The 24,298-nt window shown below is 35.0% G+C and overlaps 1 protein-coding gene across 1 annotated transcript in view; it reads left to right on the top strand.

The window, feature by feature from the left end:
- Window positions 1-24,298, top strand: part of LOC125128405 (phospholipid-transporting ATPase ABCA3-like) — a 195,777-nt gene that overhangs the window by 122,729 nt on the left and 48,750 nt on the right. Inside the window, exons 20-23 of the mRNA XM_047782760.1 lie at window positions 546-846; window positions 7,765-8,017; window positions 8,225-8,429; window positions 22,614-22,805. Of these exons, the coding sequence (XP_047638716.1) occupies window positions 546-846; window positions 7,765-8,017; window positions 8,225-8,429; window positions 22,614-22,805 (951 nt within the window). The remainder of the gene's footprint in view (window positions 1-545; window positions 847-7,764; window positions 8,018-8,224; window positions 8,430-22,613; window positions 22,806-24,298) is intronic.

Here is a 24,298-nt window from a genome sequence, read left to right as displayed (position 1 = left end):
ATTTAGGTACACTTAAAAATTAACAGTTGGACACACTTCTTAAATTTAAAAGTTTAAGAAAAAATATTGAGCACATTACAGTTTAAAAATAAATTCATCTTCTGCTTCCTAACTATCCACAACCCTGTAGAAAACATGGATTAAAATTTAGAAAGAGGAAACTTGTTACATATGTACATTTTGTGTGTTTCTTAAATGTTTCGTTTATAAAATAGAGTACTGAAAGATCATGATTTAATCTTAGCTGAGAAGAATAAATGTAATGTTGTTCTGGTCAGAGATGCTATGGCTGTGTTACCGATGCTTTGAGCTTTTCATCATAATTAGATGAGAAGCCAAATTTTAATCCTTCCATTTAACACATTATACAAATAGGAGGTCTTGCTTGTCCCCTAGACTGCAAACTATGGCTCCGTTCTGTTCAAGGATATATATATATATATATGAAATTGTATACATCTTCTACCATAAGATTCAAAGCATTAATGTTAATGAATTTCATTAAATTTTATAATCATTGTAATGTCTTTCTCTCCTCTTGTTAGTGGACTCTTCACTGTCAGCAGTTCTCTGCCATGTTCATAAAGAGAGCAATGTTCTATTGGCGCAACTGGAAAATAATGTTGCTGCAAATACTAGGACTTCTGGGTATTGTTTATTTGTTGATGAAAGGTGTGCAGATTATAATAAAAGGTGAAGAACCTGGCAGAGAAATGGATTTGGACCAATATGGTCAGACAATTGTGCCCTTCTCAACTTCTGGAAATAATGATTTTACTCAGAATTTAACAAAAAATCTTGAGATCTTGCTAAGGGCTAAGAAACAAAAACTTCATAAAGTAAAAGGTAAGTCTCTGTTTTTATATTTTTTAAATGATTTTTATTTTTTCCATCATAGTTGGATGGAACATTATAGCGTTCCATCAATTTTCTACTGTACAGCAAAGTGACCCAGTCACACATACATATATACATTCTTTTTCTCAAGAAATGACTGCTAGTAGATAGTCTTGCTTCTGTCATTTTCTTTTCTTTTTTTTTGTCTTTTTGCCTTTTCTAGGGCTGCTCCCACAGCATGTGGAGGTTCCCAGGCTAGGGGTCTAATCAGAGCTGCAGCTGCCAGCCTGTGCCAGAGCCACAGCAATGCCGGATCTGAGCTGCATCTGTGACCACAGCTCACGGCAACACCAGATCCTTAACCCATTGAGCAAGGCCAGGGATTGAACCTGCAACCTCATGGTTCCTAGTCCTTCTGTCATTTTCAAATAAAGGTCTTAACTGGAGTATTTAACTACTTGCTCTTTTTTTCCTTGATAGTCAACCTCGTAAAGGCAGCTAGAGCAGAGACAAGAATCATTCTTCAAGATTACTGGCCGCAAAAGTTAATTATTAATGGAGATATCTTGAATATGCTACTTTGAGTACACGCCATTTGCTACACCTTATAGAGAATGGATAGGAATACCAAAATGTTTTCTTTTATGAAATTTAGCAGAGGATTTTACAGAAAGCTATGTTTACAGTGTGGTATAATGGTCCTAAATCTCGAAATACTTCCCACAAGATATGGTTCAACTTGGCACTATCTAAAAACATATTAGCAGATTACTCAGAACTTATTTATTTGCAAGGTGGTAGTAATAACTGATTACATATAATGAACACACACTTTTGGCAATAACTTTTCTAAATACTTGAATGGTCTCAATTTCTGTAACAACCAAATTTACTAAAGTTGGGGAAACTGAGGTTTGGAGATGTTAAGTTAGTTGTCCCAATTCATGCACCTAGAACAGAGATTATATTTTAAGATTGATTGATGGGAGTTTGCAATATTAACTCACAGTACACTTAATCACCCCTGGTGATTAGTGTAATAAATCTGTCTTATTACAAGACCAATCATTTCCTTCCAGGTGCTTGGTTTGTATTTCCTTCAGCTACTGTCTGTTCAACAGTGTTATTTTGGTTTAGCATATAACCTGTGTAGTTTGTCAAGTTTATCCTTTAGGTTCCAGTGTAAGAGCTGAAAATGCACTTGGAGATATTGGTTAATTATTTCTACCATTATCCTGATCTTATGTTGAAAATGCATAATAAGCTTGGTGGCATAAAAGTTATTTGTACATCATACATTTCTTCTCCTCCTTCACTAAGGATCACTAGACGAACACTTAATAATAAAAAAAATCACACAATTTTTAGAAGAGGGGAGAGAGGAGAGAAATGAATTTCCCAATTTTAAATGTGTTCCTTTTCACTACATTATGTTATTTATATAAAAATGGGCTGTATTTCACAGATATATGAATAATAAGATATTCAAATTAAATCCTCCTTTTTGTAAATTCTTTTAGCACCTTGGATTTATCTCTCTCTTTTCTTTTTTTTGGCTTTTGTCTTTGCTTAGGACCTCACCTATGGCATATGGAGGTTCCCAGGCTAGAGGTCGAATCAGAGCTGTATCTGCTGGCCTACACTGCAGCCACAGCAATGCACAGGATCTCAGCTGCATCTGCAATCTACACCACAGCTCATGGCAAGGCCCACCCATCCTTAACCCACTGAGCAAGACCAGAGATTGAACCCATGTCTTCATAGATACTAGTCGGGTTCGTTAACCACTGAGCCATGATGGGAACTCCTGGATTTGTCTTAATTAAAAATTCAAATAGCTCCTTGAGAAAGATGGTGGACTAAGTAAGAAGCTTCAAACCTTGTTCTTCCCCTATAGAAATAGCTAGTAAAAAACCAATAGATGAGCAAAAATAGCTTCACATAGAAACTGACCAAGGGTCTGAACAGTCAAGTGAAAGCTTAGTCAAGAAAAAGCCACACTCAAACCAGTAGGAAATTTTATGGTGTTTTTCTTGTTTTTACCCCATCACCTTCTCTGGGGCAGTGCAGAGAGTTAGTAGAAAGCTACCCAGTTCATCGTACCTCCCTCGGGGTAAAAATAAAAGTGTAGAGTTTTTCAACATTCAGACTTAATATGGAAGTTCTGTGAAGGACTGAGTTTGGTTTTACTTCATTCAGAGTTCAAGTGAAGACAGTGTCATAGTTTAAACATTATCTTAGAGGTTGCTAAAAGCAGTGATAGATGCCAAGGTATGGAAACTGCAGGGAAGATGTCAGATATGTAGGCACCATGGACAAGAGATCCAGCCATGAGCTGTGGTGTAGGTTGCAGACATGGCTCAGATCCAGAGTTGCTGTGGCTGTAGCATAGGCCAGCAGCTGCAGCTCTGATTGGACCCCTAGCCTGGGAACCTCCATACACCATGGGTGCAACCCTAAAAAGACAAAAGACAAATAATAATAATAACTCCCATCAAAAGGCATTCGGGACCAGATGACTTCACAGATGAATTCTACCAAACATTTGAAGTAAAATTAATACTAAACTTTCTAAACCTCTTCTAAAATATTGTAAAGGAGAAAACACTCCCAAATTCATTCAATAAGGCCAATATTGGCCTGACACTAAAGCCAGACAAAGACATTATAAGAAAACTACAAACAACATCCCTAAAGAATATAGATGCATCAGTGATTAATAAGGTATTATCAGACAATGCAACAGCACATTAAAAGGATTATATGCAATGACCAAGTGTGATTTATTCCTAGGATCCTAGGATGGAAGGATGGTTGAACACAGGAAAGTCAGTCCATGTAATACACCCCGTTAACAGAATGATGGGAAAAAATGCACATGATAACTTCAATTGATGTAGAAATTTTTTTCACAAAATGATAATTATTTTTATGATAGAATACTCAACAAACCAGAAAGAAACAACTTAAACATAATAAATAATTTATATAGAAAGGCCACAGCTAATATTATACTCAATATTGAAGCCCTGAAATCTTTTCCTCTAAGAACATGCTTGCTTTCACACTTTTATTCAACATAATTCTGGATGTCCTAGGTACAGAATTTAGGCAGGAAAAAGGAAAAAAAAAGAATCCAAATTGGAAAGCAAGAAGTTCAAAAGTTCAAACTTTTCAGCAAAAAACTATTAAAGTTGTAAATTCCTAAAAGTTGCCAGATTCAAAAATCAATCTATAAGTAGTTGTATTTCTATACATAACAATGAAAAATCCAAAAACAAAAATAAGACATTTTCAGAGAGTTCCTACTGTGGTGCAGTGGGTTAAGAATCCAACTGCAGTGGCTCAGGTCAATGTGGAAGTACAAGTTCAATCCATGGCCCAGCACAGTGAGTTAAAGGATCTGGTGTTACCATGGCTAAAGTGAATATCTCAGCCGTGGCTAGGTTTCAGTCCCTGGCCTGGGAACTTCCATATACTGCAGATGAGGCCATTAAAAAAAAGAAAACAATTTAATTTATAATAGCATCAAAAGAATAAAATACTTAAAAATAAACTAAAACGTATAATGAAAATGACAAAATGTTGCTGAAAGAGATTAAAGATACAAATAAGTGAAAAGATATTCTATATTTATACATCAGCAGACTTAATATTGTTAAGACATAAATACTCCTCAACTAAATCTACAGATTCTGTGCAGTCCCTATCAGAATGCCAGTTATTTGGAGGAAGAGGAGGAATAGAAAAATCCATCCTAAAATTTGTATCAAATCTCAAGAGACATGAACAGAAAATCTTTTTCTCCCAGCTTTATTAAGATATAATTGACAAATGACATTTTGTAAGTTTAAAGTATATACCAATAATAATAATAATAATAATAATGAGTTTCCATGGTGGCTCAGTGGTTAACAAATCCAGCTAGGAACCATGAGGTTGTGGGTTTGATCCCTGGCCTTGCTCAGTGGGTTAAGGGTCCAGTGTTGCCATGAGCTGTGGTGTAGGTCGCAGACGCAGCTCGGATCGGGCGTCACTGTGGCTGTGGCGTAGGCCTGTGGCTACAGCTCTGATTAGACCCCTATCCTGGCAACCTCCATATGCTGCAGGTGAGGCCCTAGAAAAGACAAAAAAAAAAGTATATACAATGTGATAATTTTATATACTTACATATTGCAAAATGACTGCCACAAAAATTGTTAACACATCTATAACCTCACAGAGTTACAATTTTTTATTGCATGGTGAGAAATTTAAATATCTTTCAAATATGCAACACACTATTGTTATAGTGTCAATTATGGTCACCATGCTGTGAATTAGAGCCAAGAACTTACAACTGGAATTTTGCACCCTCTTTGTACCCTTTGACTAACATCTCATTTCCCCCACCTCCCAGCTCCAGGACCAGAAATTACCACTCTTTCTCTCTCTCCCTCTCTCTTTCTCTCTTTCTTTCCCTATATATATGTGTGTGTGTGTGTGTATGTGTGTGTATATTTACATATATAATGTAATCTACATATATGTCACCAATGCAGCTCAGATCATATATCTATCTATCTATCTATTTATCTATCTATCTATCGTGTCAGTACACAGGGTGTTTTCATGTCTTGGCTGTTGTAAATAATGCTGCAGTGAACATGGAGGTGCAAATATTTCTTCAAGATACTAATATATTTCCTTTGGATATATACTCAGAAGTGGATCTATTAGACCATACGGTAGTTCTCTTTTTAACTGCTTGAGGAAACTCCATACTGTTTTTCATAGTAGTACTTTGAAAAACAACTATACTACTTTATATTCCCACCAGTGGTGGACAAGTTTCTCTTTTTTCTACATGTTTGCCAGCACTTGTTATCTCCTGTCTTTTATATGATAGCCATTCTATTTCATATTTCTGTTCTGATATTTATTATTTCTTTCATTCTACTCGCTTTGGATTTTGTTTGTATTTCTTTTTCTAGTTCCTTTAGCTCTGAGATTTGGTTATATATTTAAGATTTTTCTTGTGTCCTGAGGTTGGTGTAATTTAATTACTTCCCTTTAGAACTGTTTTGCTGCATCCTATAGATTTTGGATTGCTGTTTCCATTTTTTTTTTTGTCTCCAGGTATTTATTTATTCTTTGAATTCTTAAGTGCCCCATTGGTTGTTTAATAGCATATTGATTATCCTTTATGTGCTTGAGGGTGGGGTTTTTTCGCATTTTTTTATAGTTGATTTCCAGTCTCATGTGGTCAGAAAAAAGCTTGATAAAATTTTAATCTATAAATTTGGTGAGATTTGTTTTGTGGTCTACTATGTGATCTCTCCTGGTTAATGTTACATTGCACTTGAAAAGAATGTGTATTTTCTTTATTTAGAATGGAATGTTCTATATATGTCTATTAAGTCCATCTGGTCTAACATGTCATTTATGATCAGTGATTCCTTATTGATTTTTGGACTGGATGATCTGTCCAATGATGAATGTGTGGGTGTTAAATTTCCCTACTATTATTGAGCTATTGTCAATTTCTCCCTTTATTAATATTTGTTTTACATATTTTGGTACCTCAATATTTACAATTATTATATCTTCTTACTGGATAGACCCCCATATAATTTTTTTTCTTTTTATGGCCACATCTGTGACATATGGAATTTCCCAGGCTAGAGGTCAAATTGGAGCTGCAGCCCCCAGCCTAATCCACAGCCACAGCAACACTGGATCTGAACCGCATCTGTGACATAAGCTACAGCTTGTGGCAATGCCAAATCTTTAACCTACTGAGTGAGGCCAGGGATCAAAGCTGCATACTCATGGACCTTATGTCAGGTTCTTAATCCACTGATCCACAACAGGAACTCCAAATTATTATGTGAAGTTCTTCTTTGTCTCATTACAATCTTTGTTTTAAAATCTATTTTTTTCTAATACAAGTATTGCTACCTCAGTTTTTTTTCATTTCCATTTTCATAGAATTCCATTTTCCATCCCTTCACTTTCATTCTCTGTGTGTTTTTAATTGTAAAGGAGCCACTTGAGGCAGAATCTATGTGAGCCATTATTTCTTATTCATTCAGCCAATCTCCAACAAAAGTTGGAGTATTAATTAATTGGAGTATTTATTCCATTTACATTTAAATTAATTATTGTTAGTTTTGGTCTTATTGCCATTTTGTTAAATGTTTTTTGGTTGCTTTTATAGTTCAGTTTTGTTATTTTGACCATATTTTGCTGATTCTCCTTCTGATTTAATGACTCTCCTTAGTGTTAATTACGGATTACTTTATCTTTGTTTGTATCTAGTATATATTTTTAGTTTGTAGTTAGCATGAAATTCTTATATAAATATATATATGATTATTTATATATATATGATTATTCTAAGTTGATGATCTCTTAAGTTTGAATGCCTTCTAACAACACTTTCTGTTTTGTATATAGATTAGTTTGTATTTTTTTTTAGATTCCTCATATAAGTAATGTTATATAATATTTGTGTTCACTGAGTCTTAATATTCTCTAGGTCCATCCATGTGGCCGCAAATGACAATATTTTATTTTTTGTTTGGCTAGGTAATATTCCCTTGTCTGTTGATGGACATTTGTGTTCTTTCCATGCCTTGACTATTGTAAATAGTATTGTTCTGAATATTGGGGTTCAAGTGTCTTCCACAGTGGCTGTACCAACTTACATTCCCACTGAAAGTGTAGGAGAGTTCCATTTTCTCTACCACTATTTATTACTTGTAGTCTTTTTGATGAATACAGTTTTGAATTAAGTGGTCGAATTGTGTCAGAGCTGTTATGAGATGCTAGAAGAGGAAAAATGTCAGGCAAGTAAAATCATTGGGTTTTCCTTCTCTAAAATACAGAGTAAGGGATCTAATATTGCATGCTGAGCCCTTGGTCAGTATTGTTTTCTCATTCCAGGTCGTATGGATGCATATTTGGCCAATAATTCAGAATGTATTTATTCATGCATTATTGCATTTTCCATTGAGGTTAATGGAAACCAAAAGAGAGTTACCTTCTGGTTCAACAATGAGGCATACCATTCATCATCATTATCACTGGCTATATTAGACAATATTATGTTTATGTCACTTTCTGGCCCTGATGCTTCCATTACAGTCACCAACAAACCTCAGCCTAAATATGGTACTTCTGGTAAATCTGATAAAACGTATGTATGCTTTTCTATTGGACTTGAGTTTTAATCTTTCTTCCCTCTTCCTTTTCTATGTTATTAATTAAAAGTTAATCTTTGATTTATCATTTATTAAAAATAATAAAATAAATAATCATAATAAAAAGTTGACCTATTGTTAGAAATTAGTATTTCCCACTTTAATGTTTTACCAATATGTCCTCTTTATTCATTCTTTTGTAGACAAATGTCAGGACTAAATGTAGCCTTAAATTTGTTTTTTGGTATGAGTATTTTCATCAGTGGCTTTTGTCTCCTGACAGTGACTGAGAGAGTCACTAAGGCAAAGCACATTCAGTTTTTGAGTGGGGTTTATGCCATTAATTTCTGGCTCTCCGCTCTAGTGTGGGACTTCTTCATCCTCTTCATTTCCTGCTGCTTACTGCTGGTGAGTATTTGACAAAGTATTGTAAGAGTTCATTCCCTGGTAAACCCCAGGAAATTTCTATTTGGCTGATAGTAACTTAAATCTAAGTCAAGAGAGATAAAAATTTCTTTGGCTCATTATATCAGAGTGTACTTCATGGGATGTGTCTTATAGTGAAATTTTCTCTTTTTCTTTTTTTTTTCTTTTTTTTATGTCTTTTACCATGTTGAGGAAGTTCCTTTTTTTTTTTTTTTGTCTTTTTGCTATTTCTTGGGCCACTCCCATGGCATATGGAGGTTCCCAGGCTAGGGGTCTAATCGGAGCTGTAGCCACTAGCCTACGCCAGAGCCACAGCAATGTGGGATCCGAGCCGAGTCTGCAACCTACACCACAGCTCACAGCAACGCCGGATCATCAACCCACTGAGCAAGGGCAGGGACTGAACCCGCAACCTCACGGTTCCTAGTCAGATTCATTAACCACTGCGCCACAATGGGAATTCCTTTCTTTTTTTTTTTAAATAAAATGTTGTTGTATGTTGAAAGAAAAATGGGCCTCTTGATCTGGCTTCTGATATGCTTGCTCTTCAATATGCACAATATACCAAAGCTTCTACAGATAGAGAAGGGTATAGCATGTAACACTAGAAGACCAGTCCCCACTTCAAACCTTGTTCTTCCCCTATAGAAATAGCTAGTAAAAAACCAATAGACGAGCAAAAATAGCTTCACATAGAAACTGACCAAGGGTCTGAACAGTCAAGTGAAAGCTTAGTCAAGAAAAAGCCACACTCAAACCAGTAGGAAATTTTATGGTGTTTTTCTTGTTTTTACCCCATCTATCCCAAGAGATTGGATATAGTTTCCTGTGCTCTACAGAAGGCCCTCTTTACTTATCCATTCTAAATGTAATAGTTTGCATCTACCTCCCTGTCCTTCATATTCTCTCCTCCCTCCTCCTTGTAGATGGGTTCATATATCTATAATGAATATATTTATATAACTGGGTAACTTTGCTGTACAGTAGAAATTGACAGAACATTGTAAAAATATATGTATACAGTGATATTCATTTTCTCATAATATCTTTCATCATGTTCCATCACAAGTGATTGCATATAGTTCCCTGTGCGATAAAGCAAGATATCATTGCTTATCTACTCCAAATGCAATAGTTTGAATCTACTAACCCCAAACTCCCAGTCCATACCACTCCTTCCTCCTCTCCCTTGGCAACCACAAGTCTCTTCTCAATGTCCATGAGTTTGTTTCTGTTCTGTAGATAGGTTCATCTGCGTCATATTTTTCATTCCACATCTAAGTGGATTCATATGGTATTTGTCTTTCTCTTTCTGACTTACTTCACTTAGTACGAGAATCTCTAGCTCCATCCATGTTGCTGCAAATGGCATTATTTTGTTCTTTTTTATGGCTGAGTAGTAGTATGCCATTGTATATATGTACCACATCTTCTTAATCCATTCATGTGTCAATGGGCATTTAGGTTCTTTCCATGTCTTGGCTATTGTGAATAATGCTGCAATGAACATAGGGGTGCATGTATCTTTTTCAGTTAAAGTATGTGCCCAGGAGTGGGATTGCTGGATCATATAGTAGTTCTATATTTGGTTTTCTGAGGAACCTCCACACTGTTTCCCATAGTGGTTGTACCAATTTACGTTTCCATCAACAGTGAAGGAGGGTTCCCTTTTCTCCATACCCTCTCAAGAATTTGTTATCTGTAGACCTGTTAAGGACAGCCGTTCTGACTGGTCTGACCAGCTTGAGGTGGTACATCATTGTAGTTTTGATTTTCATTTTTCTAATAGTATGTTGAGCATTTATTCATGTGCCTGTTGGCCATCCGTATGTCTACCTTGCATAAATGTCTATTTTGGTCTTCTGCTCATTTTTCAGCTGGATTGGGTTTTTTTTTTTCTTGCTGTTGAGCTGTATGAGTTGTATGCATATTTTAGAGATTAAGCCCTTGTCAGTTGCATCATTTGAAACTATTTTCTCCCATTCTGTTGGTTTTCTCTTTTTTTTTTTTTTTTGATGGTTTCCTTTGCTGTGCAAAAGCTTATAAATTTGATTAGGTCTCATTGGTTTGTTTTGGTTTTTTTTTTTTGTCTTTTGTCTTTTTGTTGTTGTTGTTGTTGTTGTTGCTATTTCTTGGGCTGCTCCCGCGGCATATGGAGGTTCCCAGGCTAGGGGTCGAATCGGAGCTGTAGCCACCGGCCTACACCAGAGCCACAGCAATGTGGGATCCGAGCCGCGTCTGCAACCTACACCACAGCTCACGGCAACACTGGATCGTTAACCTACTGAGCAAGGGCAGGGACCGAACCCGCAACCTCATGGTTCCTAGTCCGATTCGTTAACCACTGCTCCATGATGGGAACTCCCTGTTTTTGTTTTTATTTCTATTGCCCTGGGAGATTGACCTAAGAAAACATTTATATAGTAAATGTCAGAGAAGTTTTGTTTATGTTCTCTTCTAGGAGTTTTATGGTGTCTTATGTTTAAGTCTGTAGCCATTTTGAGGGGTGAATGTATCTTTTTGAATGAAAGTTTTTTCAGATATATGCCCAGCAGTGGGATTCTGTATCATATGCCAGTTCTATATTTAGATTTCTGATAAACCTCCATACTGTTTTCCATGGTGTTTGTACCAATTTGCAATACTGTCAACAGTGAAGGAGGGTTCCATTTTCTCCACACTCTCTCTAGCATTTATTCATAAACATGTTACCAATGGCCACTCTGACCAGTGCGATGTGGTACCTCATGGTAGATTTGCACTTTTCTAATAATTATTGTTGTTGAGCATCTTTTTATTTGTTTATTGGCTATCCATATGTCTTCTTTGGAGAAATGTCTATTTAGATCATCTCCTATTTTTTAGTTGTTTTGTTTTGAGTTTCTGTTGTTATTGTTGAGTTGTATGAGTTGCTTGTATATTTACTGGGAATTGTTTGTTTTTCACTATTGAGAATAATATTAGCTGTGAGTTTTTCGTATATGGCTTTTATTATATTGAGATAGGTTCCTTCCCTCCTTGCCCACTCTCTAGAGAGTTTTTTTTTAATCAAAAATGGGTGTTGAATTTTGTCAAAAGCTTTTTCTGTATCTATTTGAGATGATCATATATTTTTCTTATTTTTCAGTTTATTGATGTGGTGTATCACACTGTTTGATTTGTGGAGAGTCAAGAATTCCTGCATCCCTGGGATAAATCCCACTTGATCATGGTGTATGATTCTTTTAATATATACTTGGATGCCATTTGCTAATATTTTGTTGAGGATTTTTTCATCTAAGTTGATCAGTGATATTGACCTTTAATTTTGTTTTGTTGTATCTTTGTCTGGGTTTGGTATTAGGGTGATGGTAGCCTCATTGAATGAGCTTAGGAGTGTTCCTTCCTCTGAAAAATTTTTGGAAGAGTTTCAGTAGAACAGTTATTAATTCTTCTCTGAATGATTGGTAGAATTCACCTGTGAAGCCATCAGGTCCTGGAGTTTCATTTTTTGGAAGTTTTAAAATTATGTTTTCAATTTCAGAATTTGTGATTGGTCCATTCATGTTTTCTGTTCCTTCCTGTTAAGTCCTCATAGGTTGTACCTTTTTTTTAAGACTGCCAATTTCTTCTAGATTGTCCATTTTATCAGCTTATGTTTGCTTATAGTAGCCTCTTATTATCTTCATATCTCTGTGGTGTGAGTTGTTACTTCTCCTTTTTATTTATAATTTATTCATTTGAACCCACTCTCTTTTTTTCTTGATGAGTCCAGCTAAAAATTTATCAATTTTCTTGATCTTTTCAAAGAAACAACTTTTGGTTTCATTGATCCATTGGGGTTTTTGCTCTGGTCTTTATGATTTCTTTCCTTCTACCAGTTTTGAGCTTTGTCTGTTCTCCCTAGTCTAGATAATTTAGGTGTAAATTTAGGTTGTTTATTTTAGATTTTTTGTTTCCTGAGATAATACCGTACTCTATCAACTTCCCTCTCTGAACTGCTTTTGCTGTGTCCTGTAGGTCTTGTATTGTCATATCGTTCTTGTCATTTATCTCTAAATATAGTTTGATTTCCTCTTTTATTTATTCAATGATCAATTTGTGGTTAAGTAACACATTGTGTAGCTGGCATGAGTTTGTATCTTTTTCTGTTTTTTTTTTCCTATAGTTGATTTTTAGTCTCATAGCATTCTGATTTAACCTGTAGAATGTTCCATGTTCACTTGAGAAGAATGTATATTGATTGATTTGGGATGGAATGTTCTCTAAATATCAGTTAGATCTATCTGCTCTATGATGTCATTTATGCCTGCATTTCCTTGTTGACTTTCTGTCTGGATGATCTGTCCATTAATAGAAGTGGGATGTTAAAGCCCTCTGCTGTTATTATGTTGCTGTCACTTTCTCCCTTTATGGCTATTAGCAGTTGCCTTATATATTGTGGTGGTGCTCCTATGTTGGGTGCATATATATTTACAATTGTTATATTTTCTTCTTGGATTGATCCTTTGATCATTATATACTGTCCTTCTTTATTTTAAAGTCTTTTTTTCTGATCTGAGTAGTGATACTCCCACTTTCCTTTGATTTCTATTTGCATGTAATTCCTTCTTCCATTCCCTCACTTTCACCTGTATGTGTCCTTGGATTTGAAATGGGTCTCTTGTTGCTGCATATATATGGTTCTTGGTTTTGTATCCATTCAGCCAGTCTGTGTCTTCTTTGTTGGAGCATTTAATCCATTTGCATTTAACATAATTGTGGATAAGTATGTACTTTTGCCATTTTATGAACTGTTTTGGATTTTCATTTTAGGTCTTCCCTTCTTATGCTCGCTTTTTGTGATTTGCTGACTATTTTTTAGTCTTGTATTTTTTTTTAATGTGTGTGTCCATCATAGTTTTTTGATTTGTAGTTCCCATTAAATTTTGATATAACCATCCATATATGTACAGAATTATTTTTAGCTGCTGGTATCTTAATTACAAATGCATTTTAAACGTTCTGCATTTGTCCTCCCCTCTTCTCATGCTTGCTATTCTTTATATGATATTTGTCAATTTGTCCTACATTTATATTATTTTTGCCTTTTCCAGTGAATTTTCTCACTCGTAATTTGTTTATAATTGTTGCTTTTTCTTTTCTGCCTAGAGAAGTTCCTCTAGTAGTGTTGTAGATCTGATTTGGAGGTACTGAATACTCTTAGCTTTTGCTTGTCTGAAAAGCTTTTGCTCTCTTCATCATCCCTTTCTCTCTCTCTCCCTCTCCTCCTTCTGTATAACCTATGATGCAAATCTGAATAAGAGCTTTACTAGGATAGAGTATTCTAAGTTATAGGTTCCTCTCCTTCATCGGCTTAAGCACATCTTGCCACTCCCTTCTATCTTTCAGAGTTTCTGATGAAAAATCAACTATTATCCTTATGGTGGTTGCCTTGTATGTTGTGTGTTGCTTTTCCCTTGTGTTTTTTTTTTAATTTTTTATTTATTAATTTTTATTGAAGTATATTTGATTTACAATGTTATTAGAATAGATAAAAAAACTTTTAAAACTCAACAATAACAACAAAAGTACAAACAACTCAATTCAAAATTGGGTAAAGGACTTGAGTAGTTTTTTTTTAATTTCTCCAAAAAAAAAAAGATGTAAAAATGGCGTTGCCACAACTGTGGAGTGCTTTTATGGCATTTTTTATTTAATTTTTGTCTCTTTGATTATTATGTGTCTATGTTTCTCCTTGCGTTTATCCTATAAGGGATTCTCTGTGCTTCCTCAACTTGGGTTAGTGTTTCCTTTCCCATATTTGGGAAATGTTTGGCTATAATCCTTCAGATAGTTTCTCTGGCCCTTTGTCTCTCTCTTCTCATTCTGGATAAACTGTGATGCAAATGTTGGTATGTTTCATGTAGTCCTATAAGTGTCTTAAACTCTCCTCAGTTCTTTTCATTATTTTTTCTTTTATTATTTACTATGGCAGTGATTACCACCAGTCTTTCTTCCACATCACTTATTTGTTCTTCTGCTTCCACTGTTCTGTTGTTGATTACATCTAGTGTATTTTTGATATCAGATATTGGGCCATTTATCTTAGTTTGACTGTTCTTTAAATTTTCTAGCTCTTTGTTAAATATGCATCTTTTCTGTCTCCATTCTTTTTCTGATATCTTGAATCATCTTTACTATCATCACTCTGAATTCTCTTCAGGTAGATTGTCTATCTCCTCTTCATTTAGTTGTTTTTGTGGGTTTTGTCTTGTTCCTTTGTCTGAAAAAGACATTATCATCTCATATTTTCTTACTTTCTAGGTTTATTGTCTCCTTGAGAGCAGGTATGTAGATACAGCAGTTGGTGTCCAGTCCCGGAGTTCTTAGGTGTGGTAGCAGCTCATGTGTACCCAGAGCGTGTGATGGGAGCAGTGATATCACTCTACCTGTTCTGGAGCTGGGTGTCTGCTAAGAATGGTGTCCTTGAGGGAAGTGGCAGTAGTTCACAGTTCATGGGACTGCTCTTGTAGCAGGGGGCACAGCAGCAGCTACTGAAACCCCTCCTGCTACCAGTAGCTCTCAGGACCATTGCCTGTGGTTGGCCACGTCAGCAGGTGCTCCTGCAGTCTCTCCCTTTATCAGGGAAACTATTAGGACTGCTCTCTCTAGCCAAAGGTTCAGGCACTATTCCTACTCCCTTTGTATGACTACTCTAGTGAGTGTTCTTTTTAGCCCCAAGTGAAGGGTCTGTTTCCTAATTGTTGCTCTGTAATTTTGGGTGCTTGTGTTTTTCCTGCATTCACTCCAACTGTCCAGCAGGCCACTTGTGGCTCTATTTTTTCAACTTTGCTCATTGAGCTGCTCATCTGAATATTGATATTAATATTGTACCTATTTGCTTTTGCTTTTTTATCATTTTGATATAGTTTGAAATTTTAGTTTGTATAAATTGCTTTATAGAATTTGTATATTGATGTGTGCATACATGTGTAGAGTTGTATTTTCCTGATGGGTTGACTCCTTTATCACTATGATCTTTCTCCCTTTTATCACTACTAATATTTCAAGCCTTAAAATATACTTGTTGTCTGGTAATAGAATAGCTTCTTTGATTATTGTTGTCTTGTTATATTTTTTCCACCTTTTTACACTCGTATTTTCTGAGACTTCATATTTAAAATTTTTCTTGCAAATAGTATATCGTGTATGTTAGCTATTTCCAAAGTGACAATCTATGCTTGTAATGGTTATATTCAAAGAAGTACTGATATATTTGGGTTTATAATGCTATCTTATATCTTCTTATTATTTCTGTATTTGAATATTCTGTATTATTTATTCTTTCTCCTTTTTCCTGCTATTATGATGTGTTGAGTCTTTAAGGTAACTGTCCTAAAATTGAACATATACATTTGATTAATTATTATCAGTACAATTACTGCTTTTACCACTTCCCTGACAATTCTAAGATATTACAGCATTATCATTTCAACACCTTCATTTGACTTTTTGCATTATTGTGATAACATTTTAATTTTACATATCTATTATTAAAAAGATATTATTATTGTTTTTACATTAAATATTCACTTACATTTATTCACATAGAGTTTTTTTCAATTTTCTTCACTTTTAGCCTGCTATTTTATCTGGGGTCATTTTTCTCTTTCTAAGGAACTTCCTATGTCAGCTTCTTTGGAAAGTTTTTATGGCAAAAAAAATTTCCAGATTGTGTTTGAATGGAAATTATTTCATTTTCTTTAGTTTTTAAAGAATATTTTGTTTAGTTACCACACCCCAGCAATTTAATAATATCATTCCATTGTCTTATAGCTTGCTTCCGTGGTTTTTTAAGTCAGTTTCAGTATTTTTACTACTCTTTGGAAAGTAATACATATCTTTTCTCACTGTTTTTAAAAACTATTTCATTCTTACTTTGAGTATTCACCATTCTTACTATATTGTGCCTAGGTTTCTTTACATTTACCCAGCTTGGTATACTCAGAGCTTCCTAAACCTGAAGGTTGGTGGCTATTACCAATTTTATAAATTGCTTGGCTATTTTCTTACTTTCATTTGCCTCATCTTCCTTCTATTCTTGTTATATAATTCCATTCACATATGTATTTTTTTCTTTTCACTGTGTCACATGTCTCAAACATGATTTTCTTTTTTTAAGCATTTCTTTGTGTATTGTCTATTGATCTCTTTCCAATATATCAATCCTGTCTTCTGCTGTGCCTATTCTGCTGTAAAATCCATCCAACAAGTTCTTATTTCTTATTTATATTCCTCAGATGTAAAATTTCCAGCTATGTTCCCCAAATTTCAACTATCTTGTGAAATTATTCATTTGTAAACCTATGCTCTCCATCTATTTTCTTTAACATATTTGACATAGTTATTTTAACATTCTCATGAGTAACTTTATATCTAGATCATATTCACTGTGTTCTTCTCTATCAGTCAAAAGATAGAAAAGGAAATAGAAAAAAAGGTAAAGAGGTTAGACATGGCGTATCATAAAAGAAAATATCCATGGTCTATAAATATATAAAAGCATTAAATTGCATTAATTATCAGAAAAATAAAAATTAAAAGCATGATAAGTGATGTCAGCACTATGGCATGCTCGGAATTATCTAGTCTTATTCCCCCATGGGAAAAAAGGACAAACTGATTGAAATAACCTTATAGAACTTCCAGGAAATAGTATAGATATGTAGCAATTAGAAGAATGCCCAATCAAGGAAAAGCCACATTCAAATTTTTATGAAATTTTATTGCATTTTACCTAGAACTTGACACAGACCCTTCTTGGTGTAGAACCACCTTGGTCTGGAAGATATGGCAGCCCAATTGCCAGTTATTTCCCTTGATGTGAAGGGAGTAGAGCATACTTTATTTGCAACATCCTGAACTGTCTTAAGGATGAAAAAAGAACCGGTATCTGTCTTGCCTAACTTGGGTCTCAGATGGGGAATATCAGTGGTGACCAGTGACTGTGATACCAGGAGCATCACAGGCCTATTAAAGCCTAGAGGGAGGAACTATGGGTTTGAAACATGTAATAGATTATATAAGGCTCCAGGAAGAAGCTGGTTTAAGGCACTTGGAAATCAAGTCATTCCAAAGTAAGTCCATATGTAGAGGAATTGAGATTGCAGTATACAGACCAAGACAATACATATGCTCATAGAGACATTAGAAGACTTTGATATTGATAGACTAAGAACAGTTCCTAGTCTCAGAGAAAACCCAGATAATTGATTATGAACTGCCCTGACACAGAGGCAATGTGCAAAGATTGGAGGAGGTGGATGATTTCTTAAACACTCAATTTTAACAATAGCAACAATAAAAACAACAAGGCATAAAAATAAAAAGGAACATATGATCTATTTAAAGACACAAAATAAAATAGCAGCAACCATCCCTGAGGAAACAGAAATTGGATCTACTAGACAAAGACTTTAAAACAATTGTCTTAAGTATTCTTGAAGAGCTAAAGGAAAAACATAGGCAAAGAACTAAAGAAACTCAGGAAAATGATATATGAACAAAATGAGAATATCAACAAAGAGGTAAAATTTGTAAAAAATAAACCAAACAGAAATTCTGGAGTTAAAAATATTATAACTGATTATCAAGCTAGAGAAATTCAATAGAAGATTGTGCAGGCAGAATAATCAGCAAGCTTGAATATAGGACAATTGAAATTATCATGTCTGAGGAGCAAAAGAAAAAGATAAACATGGACTAAGAGAATTGTGGAGTACCATCAAGTGGACAAATACACATTATGGGAGTCTTGGGAGAAAAGAGAAAGAAAAGGGAAACATATTTAAAAACTCATCAAATTTGATAAAGAACATTAATCTAAAAATTCAACAAACTCCATGTTAGAAATAACCAAAAAGACACATACTGAGAAACATGATAGTTAAATTGTTGAAAGTCAAAGACAAGAAGAGGATATTGCAAGTGAAAAGTGACTCCTTGAGCACAAGGAATCCTCAACAATATTAATCAGTAATATTATTAATCGAACTCTTAATAGAAATCTTAGAGGACAGAAAATAGTGGGATAATATATTTAAAATATTGAGAGAAATATATCACTGGAGTATATTATATCCATCAAAACTGTTCTTCAAAAATCAAAACATTTTCAGATAAATGAAAAAATGAAAGGGTAACTCAAAGCCATATGATGACGTAAAGATCTCCTGTAGGGAGTTCCTATCATGGCTCAGCAGTAATGAACCCGACTAGGATCCCTGAGGATGCAAGTTCAATCCCCGGACCCACTCAGTAGGTTAAGGATCTTGTGTTGCCATGAGCTGTGTTGTAGGTTCAAGATGTGGCTTGGATCCTGTGTTGCTATGGCTGTGGTGTAGGCTGGTGGCTACAACTCCATTGGACCCCTAGACTGGGAACTTCCATATACTGAGGGTGCAGCCCTAAAAAGCAAAACAAACAAACAAACAAAAAACAAAAAAACTCCACTAAAGGTAAATACACAAGAAAATATAAAAGCCAGTTGTCTTAGCTCTGATTACTATTAAAAAATACCATAGACTTGGTGGCTTAAATGAAAGAAGTTAATTTCCTCATAGTTTTGAAGGCTGGGAACTCCAAGTTCAAGGTACTAGCCAATTTGGTTTCCCAGTGAGGGTTCTTTATGGCTTGAAAATGGTCACCTTCTCTATGTTTCTGTACAGGGGAGAGAGGAAAAGGAGGAGGCGAGAGATGCATACACACACATCCCTCATCTTTCTTCTTCTAATGACATTATCCCATCGTAGGAGCTCAACCCCCATGACCTCATATAAGTCTAATTGCATCACAAAGGTCACACCTTCAAATACCATCACATTGGGAGGTAGAGCTTCAGGATATGAATGGAGGAAGGATGCAACATTCAGTGCATAACACTGAAAGAAATTTTTGTTTGAAACTCCACTTTTCTACAGCTTTTAAAAGACAAATGTATAAAAATAATCCAAATCTATGCTAGTGGGTCAAAAATGTATAAAATGTAATTTGTGACATAAATAATATAAAGAGGTGGAAGGAACGGTATAGTAGTAGAGTCTTTGTATGTTATTAAAGTTAGGTTGATAGCAATTCAAATTGGTTATTTTACTTTTAGGATGTTATATGTAACTCATGATACCAAAGAGGAAATACCTTCAGAATGCAAAAAAAAAAAAGAAAAAAGAAAAAACAAAGGATTCAAAACATGTCACTCACTACAAGCAAACTGAAAACAAAAGAAGGCAGTAATAGAGAAATTGGGGACAAAAAATGAGTTACTTAAAAAGAAAATGGCAAAAGTAAATCCTTATCAGTAATTACTTTAAATGTACATGAATTAAACTCTCCAATCAAAAGGCATATATTGAAACAAAGATTAATATAAATGATTTAACTATATGCTGTCTACAGGAGATTCAGATCAAAAGAAATAGATAAGTTGAAAGTGAAAGGATGGAAAAAAGATATTCCATGCAAATTATAACCAAAAGGGAGCTGAGGTAGCTACTTTGAAACTTTATGTTCAAAAATGTTATAATATCATATTCTTTTTACTAAAAGGATATCTAGCAATGAAAAGAAAAAATCACATTAACTAGCCAAAACAGTTTTGAAAAAGAACAAACCTGTAATACATTTCCTAATTTCAGAACTTACTACAAAGATACAGTAATCAAAAAAATGTGGTATTAGCATAAAGACATTCATAGAAACTGATGGGATAGAATAAAAAGTCCAGAAATAAATTATTTCATATATGGTCAAATGATTTTTTTATAAGCACCAAGACTATTCAGTCGGTACAGATGATGGGAAAACTGGATATCCACATAATATATTAAAAAATGAAGTTGGACACATATACAAAAATATACAAAAATTAAGTCAAAATGGATCAAAATTCTAAATGTAAGAGCTAATACTGTAAGACTCTTAAAAGAAAACAAAGAGAAAAATCTTCATGACATTGAATTTGGCAATGGTTTCTTGGAAGTGACATCAAAGGCAAAAGCAGAGGAAAGAAAAATATAAATTGGACTTGATGAAAATTGAGAAAATATATAAATCAAAAGGCATTGTCAACAGGTAAAAAGGCAATTCACGACATGGGAAAAAGAATTAAAATTTTATACCAGATAGAGAATTAATATCCAAAATATATAAGGAACTCCTAAAATTTAGCAATAACATCAAATTCAAGTAAAAAATGTACAAAGCTCGAGTAGATATTTCCTCAAAAAAGGCAAATAAGTGCATGTAAAGATGCTTGACATTGGTAGTCATTTGGGAAATGCAAATCAAATGTATAATTCAGATAGCTACTATCAAAAAGAGAAAATGACGTGTTGGGAAGGATGTGGAGAAACTGGAGCCCTTTTCATTGATTTTATGTATCTAAAATGGTGGAACTGATATGGAAAAGGGTATGGCACTTCCTCAAAAAGTTAAACATAGAATTACCATATGATTTAGCATTTCCATTAATAGTGGAATTCCAAAAGCACTGAAAGCAAGGAGTTGAACAAATATTTGTACATCAGGGTTTATAGCAACATTATTCACAATAGCAACTAGTAGAACCAACACATTTTTTAAAATTTCCCCAGTACATTATTTTTTTTTCTACTGTACAACATGGTGACCCAGTTACACATACCTGCATACATTCTTTTTTCTCCCATTATCATGCTCCGTCGTAAGTGACTAGACATAGTTTCCAGTGCTACAGAGCAGGATCTCATTGCTAATCCATTCCAAAGGCAATACAATAGTCTATCTATTAACCCAAGCTCCCAATCTATCCCACTCCCTCCCCCTCCCCCTTGGCAACCACAGATCTATTCTCCAAGTCCATGATTTTCTTTTCTGTGGAAAGGTTCATTTGTGCTGTATATTAGACTCCAGATATAAGCGATATCATATAAGAACAAAATAATGCCATTTGTAGCAATATGGATGGGACTAGAGACTCTCATACTGAGTGAAGTAAGTCAGAAAGAGAAAGACAAATACCCAATGTTCTTTGATGGATAAATAAATAATTAAATGTGGTATATACATACAGTGGATTATTCAATCTTAGAAAGTAAAGAAATTATCACATATGCTACAACATAGTAAGTGATTGAATTCATTTCATTTCTCTTGAGACTGAAAAGTCTGCTGTGACAGAAAAAAATAGTGATCTCTGTTATACCCAAATATTTTCAAATATATTTACCTTTTCCTGCTTTTTCTACCATTGAGAATTTGTTATTAATCATAGTGGCTATCCTCAGCTTCACCCTTCTGTCTGCTTCTCAAGGATTCTTCCACATAATCATTTAATAGTTCAATTAATAGCTTACAAGCTACAGACCTCTGGGAACTTTTATGCCTTAATGATTCTGTAGGTTCTCTATTTCCTTACTTAGATCCACTATTATTTGGGCTTCCCTGTGTGGTTTTCAGCTAAGTGGCTGAGATAGGGAGAGGAAGCGTAGGAAAACAGAGTAGAGCCAAGGACCAAGTATAAAAATAGTAGGTTCCCTAATATTACAGCTTACAGTTGCCCGAATGATAATGTTCAGAAAAAAAATTTCTTACTAGATGATATAATTCCTAGAAATACTGAGGATGGGTGAAGAGGAAGAAAGAATATACTTTGATCTTGTTCAAGGAGAACAAAATGAAATCATTACAAGTAGATAAAAACGGAGTTCCCGTAGTGGCTCATTGGTTGATCAGTCTGACTAGGAACCATGAGGTCGTGGGTTTGATCCCTGGCCTCACTCAGTGGATTAAGGATCCGGCATTGCTGTGAGCTGTGGTGTGGGTTGCAGATGTGGCTCAGATCCTGCGTGGCTGTGGCTCTGGCATAGGCCAGCAACTACAGCTCTAATTAGACCCCTAGCCTGGGAACCTCCATAAGCTGTGGGTGCAGCCCTAGAAAAGACAAAAAAAAAGTAGGTAAAAACAAGTAGAAAGGCAAGTAAGGGGATTCTGCTCACTGATAAAAGTGGAAGTCCCTCACAGTCATGCTCACAGATAAAATTATATGACTCATAAACAGCTTTGTGTTCTAACAAAGGAAGATTTTTCCTTTCCCGAGTTTTTAGACTTACATTCTTGGATATTTTACAGCTTTCTTCACTTTGACATTACTTCTGTATTCTGTCTCAGGTGGTGTTTCTGTACTCTGGATCGGAAGTACTGGTCACGGATTACCACTTTCTGGACACATTGTTCATCTTCATGCTGTTTGGCTGGTCTGTCATTCCCTTCATGTACCTGATAAGTTTCCTGTTTTCTAGTCATACCAGTGCCTACATCAAGCTCGTCATATTTAACTACTGTGCAGGGGTTTTTGGTATAGTAGCAGATTTCCTAATAACTGGACTACTACAGGGTAAGGAGTGGACAAAATTTCACCATTTCTGGGGGAATAAATGAAGATGAACTGGTGTGAAGATAAGAACATTACATGAGTTCCCTTTGTGGCTCAGCAGGCAAAGAACCCAACTAGTATCCATGAAGATGTGGGTTCAGTCCCTGGCCTAGTTCAGTGGGTTAAGGATCCAGCATTGCTGCAAGCTGCAGCATAGGTCATAGATGTGGCTCGGATCCTGCATTGTTGTGGCTGTGGTGTAAACTGGTAGCAGCAGCTCTGATTCAACCCCTAGCCTGGGAACTTGATTAAAAAGAAATATAAGAACATTACAAAGTTGGAGTTCCCATCGTGGCGCAGTGGAAACGAATCCAACTAGGAACCATGAGATTGCGGGTTCAATCCCTGGCCTCGCTTCAATGGGTTAAGGATCCAGACATGGCTCAGATCTAGCTTTGCTGTGGCTCTGGCATAGGCCAGCAGCTGTAGCTCTGATTAGACCTCTAGCCTGGGAACCTCCATATGCCGTAGGTGTGGCCCTAAAAGGACAAAAGACAAAAAAAAAAAAAAAGAACATTACAAAATTGTTTGGTTCTGGGTTTCTGGGGAAAAATTATGCTAGTGGTAAGTATAATTAATATTATAGAAATCACATTGTATAACATCTAATATAAATTATGACACTGAAATTTCTTCTAGCCCAATCCCCTTCAAGAATTTTTGCCCAGAATTTGCAGAATATATGTATATATATTTTTTTTCCTCCTTTGAATTTGAGATTTAAGAGAGATTGGATATACAAAGATCACAATAGGAGTTTCTTAGGAGACAGACTGCTGCCACTGCTTTATTAAATCACTCTAGAAACATTAATATAATCTGTTTTAAGTACTCTAGCTATCCCTGGGCTTGCAGAGACTGAGAGATATAGGTTTCCAATTCATTTATTGAACTTAGGTCTTGCCTACCAGTGAAAAAATTCCCTGAATTAGCTGAAGACCTATTATAATACTCCTTGCATATTTATTCAGGAGAGAATGTGAAGCCATATGAGAAATAATTGATCTCTGAATATTAGACTAAGAGACATGTAGGACATGTTGTTCATTCTCTGAATTAATGAATTAATCACATTGCTTTTAATTAGTCTCTGCTTTAATTTTCTATTGCTACTGTAAAAAAATTACCACAAACTTGATAAAGTACACAGATCTATTATCTTACAGCTTTGTAGGTCAGACGTCTGACATGAATCTCACTGGGCCAAAATTAAGCTACCTGAAAGTCTGCATCCACTTCTGGATATATTAGGAGGGAATTCACTCCCTTGCTTATTTGAGTTGACAGAAATTCAGTTCCTTGAAATTATTGACCTGATATCAGATTTTTTTCTAAAATGGTATTTTTCTTTCTTATACCTTCATGTGAGACTTTTTCTTTTCAAAGAAATTTCTATCCTTTTCAAAGAAATTTTGCATTT

This window comes from Phacochoerus africanus, chromosome 5 (genome assembly GCF_016906955.1).
Source record: "Phacochoerus africanus isolate WHEZ1 chromosome 5, ROS_Pafr_v1, whole genome shotgun sequence".
Classification (NCBI taxonomy): Eukaryota; Metazoa; Chordata; class Mammalia; order Artiodactyla; family Suidae; genus Phacochoerus; species Phacochoerus africanus.
This window is presented reverse-complemented; position numbering and strand designations above follow the sequence as displayed.